General features: G+C 40.4%; 1 protein-coding gene across 5 annotated transcripts in view; it reads right to left on the bottom strand.

Annotated features, from left to right (window-relative positions):
* Window positions 1-2020: 2020 nt before the first annotated feature.
* Window positions 2021-7401, bottom strand: part of ldb1b (LIM-domain binding 1b) — a 31694-nt gene continuing 26313 nt past the window's right edge. For all 5 annotated transcript variants that reach the window (XM_014986560.2, XM_014986559.2, XM_088009664.1 and 2 more), the window contains 3 exons: window positions 5204-5327; window positions 4976-5124; window positions 2021-4184 (listed from right to left, as the gene is read on the bottom strand). In XM_014986560.2, the coding sequence (XP_014842046.1) occupies window positions 3954-4184; window positions 4976-5124; window positions 5204-5327 (504 nt within the window). In that variant the 3' untranslated portion in view covers window positions 2021-3953. The remainder of the gene's footprint in view (window positions 4185-4975; window positions 5125-5203; window positions 5328-7401) is intronic.

Genomic DNA, 7401 nt, shown 5'->3' with positions numbered 1-7401 from the left:
ACAGCTGATGTGCAGGTTTTTCATCACACGCTGAAGATGTAATCACCATGACAAAGCCACTGTGATAATGATTCCCAGAGCCTAAACGTGTTCACTTACTCTTCATCGGCTCAATTAGAGCCGTTTGTCACTCTTTGTTCCAAAATCAATGGTCGCCTCCTCGCTTTTATGGATTCTGACCAGCAGTTTATTCTCTGTGCACCACTCTGGCAAGATTGTTGACTTCCTCTCCCCATGAAACCTTATCATTGTTTTGCCGGGTGATCAATAACTGTGGTGTCATCTTTAGAGGACACCAGCGTCCCCTCGGTGCCTGGCTGTGGAGTTTTCTGGGGGAAGGGAACTAAACAGTTAGATCAAGAAAAACTATTTTGGATATACTGTAGGTGTAATGTTCAGGTTCTCTAGAGAAGTGAAGTGGAGCTGCTGTTAGGAATGGTTGATGTGATTTCCCTTTCTCTGTTTGACTGGTAGTTCTGGTTTTGGTTTTGCCTTTCCTTCTTTGCAGAATGCTCTAAATGATCTCCCTTTGTGCTCGGGTTGGTGATGTTTGATCAGCAATTTTAAAGAGTTTCTGCTATCTTTGTCTCCAGGAGTTAACGTCATCCATCCATTGTGTTTTGCTTTTTGAAGATAGGGTTGTGGGGAAAGCAGAACCAGGGAGGAAACTTGGAGATTCTCCCCCTGTTGATTCAGAATCCAAGGAGAGCTCAAGGGATTTGTAGTCCTTCCAGCCTCTTCTGGGTCTTTCTAGTGAGATGTACTTCTCCAAAAGGGGAGGAGGTACAGAAGAGTTAGTAAATGTATGTTTTTCTGCTCCTCTTCCTCCAACCAGTTAAAATGCGGATCTTAATCTGAAATTCTGGAGTGGCACAAACTACAATCTCAATATTCTCCACAGCAAGCAGAGGGTGCTGACTCCCCACCGACTGCACAGACGTGAAACTCTTCCTTTCACTTGTTTTATCTGTTGCCCTCTTTCTTATGCCACCCTGGGCAACTGTCCATATGGCCCATACCAAAAATTACCAGTGCCCAGGAGGCATCATAATCAGGAGCCTGAACAACATCAGCTTTTATCTGCTGGTTGAGTCTTCTCAGCTAACCTTTTATTTGTTTGAGGACTGAAGGAGGCGTTGATCGACAGGTGCAGCCAGCGGAGAGCCGAGCTGTGCCACCTGAAGCAAGTTTGCTAACTGGATTGACGAAGAGCATAGACAGCTAGGATTGGTACAGAATTGTTAAAAAAACAAACAAAAAAAAAAAAACAATAGTATGTTGTGTTGTTACTGTATATTAAATAGGGAGTGTGATCCTGCACAGCTACATTATACTTGGAACTGGGTTCATATTCATTCATGCTTGGAAAAATTCAAAACATAAAAAAAAAACATATCCTGAGTGCAGTAAAAAAAAAAAATTGCTTTTCTGTTGCACTTCTTTTGTTTTAGATTGTCAGATAAATTGCAATTAAAGACAAAAAAATAAATTTTATTTATTAATGGAGAAAAATAAACCAAACTGGCCTCTACAGCTAGTTCCTGGTTGTGCCACTCTCAGTAGCAAGAGACAAAATCCTACTCTGACCGTTCACAGAAATAAAATATCCAGTTTCTTCCAATTTTATCACCATCTTTGGTGAGGAAGTCTACCAACGCAACAGAATAAATCACTATTAAGTCTTGCTATTTGCTGCAGTTTTCTGACATCTCATCCGTCTCACTTCATTGTTTTAAAACACATCTGTTCATAGCTCGGATGTGTTAGGTGAGAAACCTTTTAGCTTCTTCCTCACTTATAAAAAAATCAACATATCTGCCTATCTGAAACATGTTTGCTTCCCTTTCCCACTTTTAAGGGTAGCAATGACAAATGAGCTGCCCTTTCACACCAATATTTAAACAAGAAACATAAATTACTAATTAAAAGTTAGCATGAGCGATAAAAGTAAAACCTCATAAACGAGATGATCCTTATGGTCCAGCATCCGTGTTACTTATAAAAATCCCTCATCCACCAGTTTTAAAGTGAAAATGTATCTTTTTATTGGTACCATACATTAATTATTAAGGGCAGAAACTAAGCAAATCAAAAAAATATATATCAAACAAAGATTTCTCTACAGGGTTTGGAGAAGGTACAAGTCACCATTCAAAGTCAATCAGAAATGCAGCTGGAATCAATTCCCCCCAAAAAACAAATGTACAAACCAATAACAGAGCTGTTCTCTATTGGACTTTACAGACTCAGCACTGTTACCAAAATATGCAGACTGTACTTAATGTTAAAATGGCTAGCGACACTGCTGGTTATAAACAAGACTGTACAAATAAGAGAATTTTAACATAAAACTCATTAAGAAAACAGATCAAAAACAAAAGATTGTTTCTTAGCCAGTGATGAAACAGGAAAGTTACAGGGAAACTAAAAGCCATTGAGCACATTCACTTCGACATCAAGATGAGATACAGAAAAATTGTCAGGGATGCTGTGATTAATCAAAAATACAAGCGTGAATTTTTAAAAATAAATAGAAAAAAAAAGAAAAACTAAGTAAAATCATCTTTCCATGGTGCCATTGTACCCCCAGGGGTTCGTAATTTAATTTACACAAGTTTTATTTAAAAAAAAGAGGAAGGAGGAAAGACAGCAGGGGGGAGGAGGGAACAGGTTCATGAGTGTTTTTTCTCCTTTTTCCTATTTTTGTTTCTTTACATTAGATCGGGATGGCTTTAGGTAAATCTAAGTAAGAATACATTTTATTACAGTCAGACAGAACTTTGCTACTACCTTAAATATACAAGCACAAATACACAAAAAATCCCCAAAAAAAACAACAAAAAGACAAAATAAAAACATCCACACTAAATTATTTCTCTTTTATAAACATAAAAGATTAAAAAAAAAAAAAAACAATATATTTTTGAGGGGGGAGAGGAGGATAAAAGTCCTGCGTTGCTCCTTGGTCTGTAGCTTTTCAGTATTGGTAGAAAATTAAAAATAAAAGTAATTGAAATGAAGGCGTTTAATACAAATTAAAAAAAAACATTCTAGGGAAATATATATACTGTATAAAAACTCTTAAAATGTGTAGCTGTGTGTGTGTGTTTGTGTGTGTTGTAAATGCTTTCCATTTGAAAGACTGCAGTCACTGTAGTCTAATCAGAGATGGTTGGGGCACTGGGGGCACTCAGAATCCTTCAATCATGACCTTTACTATCATGTGTGTTTGCATGGGAGAGAATATACATGTGTGTTATTGCCCTAGTGCCTCAAAATAGCCTTCATACTAGTGTGTTAGTTCTGAAAACCGACGCTCGGTTCTGACCCGTCTGCTTCAGCAAAGCCACAGATAAACACTTCAGGTTTTCTCTTCTCACACACACACTCACACTTTCGCTCACACACACACGCACGCAGGGTGGCTTATGCATCGGCAGAGCAGGCCACGATCCGGAGTCGTGTTTAGATGACGGGTAGCGACTCGTCACCGCCGTGAAGCCCCGCCCCCACCGGCCCCGCCCACCCACCCCTCCGTGCGAGCGAGCGTTCGGTCTCCGATAGGTTAGTGTACTTGGTTCTTGTGTGGAATAAATTCCTGCTACTTCTCGGTCGTGTCAACCCCTATCCCCATCCGGAAATGAAAACGAGCAACAGCGGACGGGGGCGTTTCGTGTAAAAAGTTGGAGGAGGAGAGAGAAAGAGAGATGGAGAGAGAGAGACAGAGAGAGAAACAGTGCTGGGACACAGTGCCTAAACATTTCTCTGGCTCAGTCAGAGGACAGACGGAGCTCCTTCAGGCTACCTGCGGTGTGAATCTGAGCGCTACAGCTGTGTTTGGTTTGCAAATCAGACTATGGACCAATTTGGCTGCAGTCATGGCTATAGAGGTAGGGTGGGGGGGCTGACAAAGGGGTCTGTATAGAGGTTATGGGGGGTCCCGCCCCGGGGCTCTACTGGGACGCCTGCGAGGTGGGGTTGTCGCTCTTGCTCTCCTGGCTGGAAGGGGCCTTGTTGTTCCAGGGCGAGTTGGAGCCCAGCGCCGGAGAGTTGTTGAAGCTGTCCTCGTCGTCGATGCCGTTGGCCGCGTCGAACTGCGTGTTCTCCAGCCTCGTGATCAGACGCTCGTCCTCGTCGCCGAACTCCCCGCCCATCAGGGTGGGCTCTCCCACCACCATCACGTCCTGCGGTCATGACACACAGGGCTTTGTTAGCGGCGAGATTTGAGCTTTCCTTTGTGCTCCTTTGAATTTTTGCAATTCAAATTGAAACTACAAACCCAGAATAAATTAAAAGCGGTGTTTGTATTTCTTTTAAGAGCTGAACACACCCTATACACCAAAAAAGCTAGAAAAAAATATCTTAAAGAAAACCTTCTTGCTAAGTTTCCTGACCGTTAGCAAACAGAAATAATTTGGGTGAATCTAAGCAAGTTTGGTCTGATTCAACTTCGGACAGAGAGAAAAAATTTTTATTGTCTTTTCATTATCTAACCATCTTGTTTCAACTATAGATAACGTTTTCCAAATTTAGGCCTTTAATCAAACGTTAGATTGCACTTTATTCCTAAATGTGCAGTTTGAATTTTAAGTACTCTCTAAACCTTGAGAAGACCTACCTAAAATTCAAGCATTTTTAAGGATTTCAAGCACCCTCACTAGCCCTGTCTAAGGCTTTTGTTCTAATACGTTTTTAGAGCTGAATGGGCTTTCCTGGCTCGTAATACAGACGCATATAGATTTTACCGTCCGAGACGTCAGGCCTCACAGAGCGATGAGAACATTGGATGATGGGGAAAATAACAGGAAGAAAGTAGAGGAAATAGGGCTTAAGTGCAAATCAATATCACCATTGCTGTATTCCACAATGATATTGTGCAGGCCTTGTCTGTTTTTTTCCCCCTCTCTCTAAATGAATATGTTTTTAAAACCTGTAGTAACCAATCGCCGACACTAGGTGGCAACGATGTACTGACCGGAACTTGGCTGGACAGAGGGAAGCCGCTGCCAGGGCTCTTCTTTTTGTTGTTGTTGTTGTTGTTGGCCCCGCCTCCGCCGCTGATGGTGCTGCCGCCTGACATCTTACGCTTCCGCCTCTTGTTGGGGGCCTGTCTCGACGGCTCGGCTGTCGAGTCGGGAGAGAGAGCGACGGTTACGCAAACGTCAGGCTGATTTTATGAATCTGCACGGTCCGTCCGGCTTACCAGGCGGCGCCACCATCCTCTGCCATTTCTGGAAGAGGCAGGTCTTGAGGCAGTCTCTGGGGCTGAGACTGTATGTCTTGTGTCTGGACATCAGCTCCTGCATGGGCTCCAGAATAACACACAGCTGCAGGAGGGAACAGAAGGCGACGGGTTGACCAAGGGTGACGCGACGTTTAATACGAACAGAAATGTTTCTTATTGAAACAGAGAGTTTAAGCTACATTATTATTATAACAATAATCTAGCTGCAGAATAAATGAATCAAATTCACATTTTTAAACAATCCAGTTTTTCAATAAGAGCCCTGCAGTGAAACTGCATCGTACAAAGTGAACCTCGAAGAAAGCTTTAAATATTATTGTCACAAACAATTATATGAAATCAGTTTGTCTGAATAAACAATTTACCTACAAAACAATTCCATGAGTTTCCTTCTTACCAGCTAAATTTGGCACTTGATTTGATTGGGAAAGAGATTACAAAGTGACAGAATGACCAAAATGTTAACATGAATCCCTCGATATGTATTAAAAATAACTTTATATTCAGAAAATAGTGCATTTAAAATGCAAGACTGAACCAGTTAAGAGAAACAGAAGTAATTTCATTCATTATTAGACATTCAACATATAAGCTTAAAGGGTTTGAACAAAAAATATGACTTGTATTTATTAGGTGTATTATTTATCATTTTGTCCGATCTTCTTATTCTGTATGTTATTCATTAAGGTACTGACATGATCTTTACATTTTAATAGGCTAAAAAAAAAAAAACACACATGGAAGCAGAAATGAGGCAGGAAGCATTAGCATTAGCATTAGCGCATCGTTTAAATCCAGCATGAAGCCCAGATTCTAGTCTGAAGGATGCACCAAACATTGAGCTAAAGGAAAATGTAGCAGGAAGCTTAAGGAACTCATCATGATGCTGCTTTAATTGAAAGGTTCAGAACAAACTAAATAGATTATAAAGTGACAGAATGACGTTATAATCCATTTAGATTATAAAGTCTAAGTCAAGATATTGCAATAGCTAAAGTAATCTGACTTGTAGACTAGTAGCAGCAGCTTCAATATGCTCAAAAGTTTCTGCCAGGGTTCTTCCTACATCAACGTCAAGCAGCACATCTTATTCAACTTTGCAGGCCTCTAAAGGCCATTTTCCTCATCAAACGTCTCCTGCCACTGTGTGTAGCACTTCAACTTTAATACCAATTCAGAACAGTTTTAGTTTTTATTTAGTTATTTTAACTCTTTTGCTCTATATATAGCTTCCCTGGTACATATAAGAGCTGTATTAATCCATTATCCACTACAGCTGCTGCTAATGTTTTCATGTACTTACTTATATAAAAGCCAACATGCAACTCTGTCATTTAGTTGCATACTGATAAGTCTTTGGTAATAGAAAACTACCTATTTATTTTGAAGGAAGTAATTCCATAACAGCTTTAAGGATTTTTCCATGATCCACGGCTTTATTTAATGCGCAGTGGTATTATGTTTTTAAAAACAACAACAAAAATCCGGCTGAATGTCTGCATTTCTGCCGCTGCAGCCTCTGCTCACTGACAGCAGGACTCACACACAGACGCAGTGACCCGACTTCACACACACAGACGGAGCTTCTGTTCTTAAACAAAAAGCTGCAAAGTAAGCGTCAAGACGGCCTCACAAAGAAGCAGCCAGCAGGAGTTCGTCAGAACATCGTACACCTTCAGGAAACTGGACTTAAAAACTTCCTGCCTCGCTCTGTGTGCCGCAGCTCTATGAAACTGCTGAAACTTATGAACTCAGAATCACGTGTCGGCGAAGACAAAACCGTTGATCGTAAACCAAAAATAACTAAACTAAACTGAGCTTTATATCATCATTAAGCCAGTAAGAACATCCCAACGGGAACAGGTTCGGTCTAGGAATCTGTCATTTCAAATCGAGAACGTAACAAACATGCTCATTCTGAAGACACCAATAATCAAGGAGGCCTGGAACGAATAATTGGACTAATATCATTGAAATTATTGTCAACTAATTTAGTAATTGATGAATCATTTGAGCATACAGACTCAAAAAAGACTAACTGATGAAAGAACATTCTAAGAGCTGTAATTAAGCCAAAACTGTACAAAAAAAATTTACACATTTTGTATTTCAGAAAAATAAAAAGTCTAAAATTTTAGCTTCACCCAGCTCAAATT

This window comes from Poecilia mexicana, unplaced genomic scaffold, assembly GCF_051168715.1.
Source record: "Poecilia mexicana isolate PSO_F unplaced genomic scaffold, ASM5116871v1 scaffold_1, whole genome shotgun sequence".
NCBI classification, from domain to species: domain Eukaryota; kingdom Metazoa; phylum Chordata; class Actinopteri; order Cyprinodontiformes; family Poeciliidae; genus Poecilia; species Poecilia mexicana.
The sequence above is the reverse complement of the archived record's forward strand: the minus strand, read 5'-3'. Positions and strand labels throughout refer to the sequence as shown.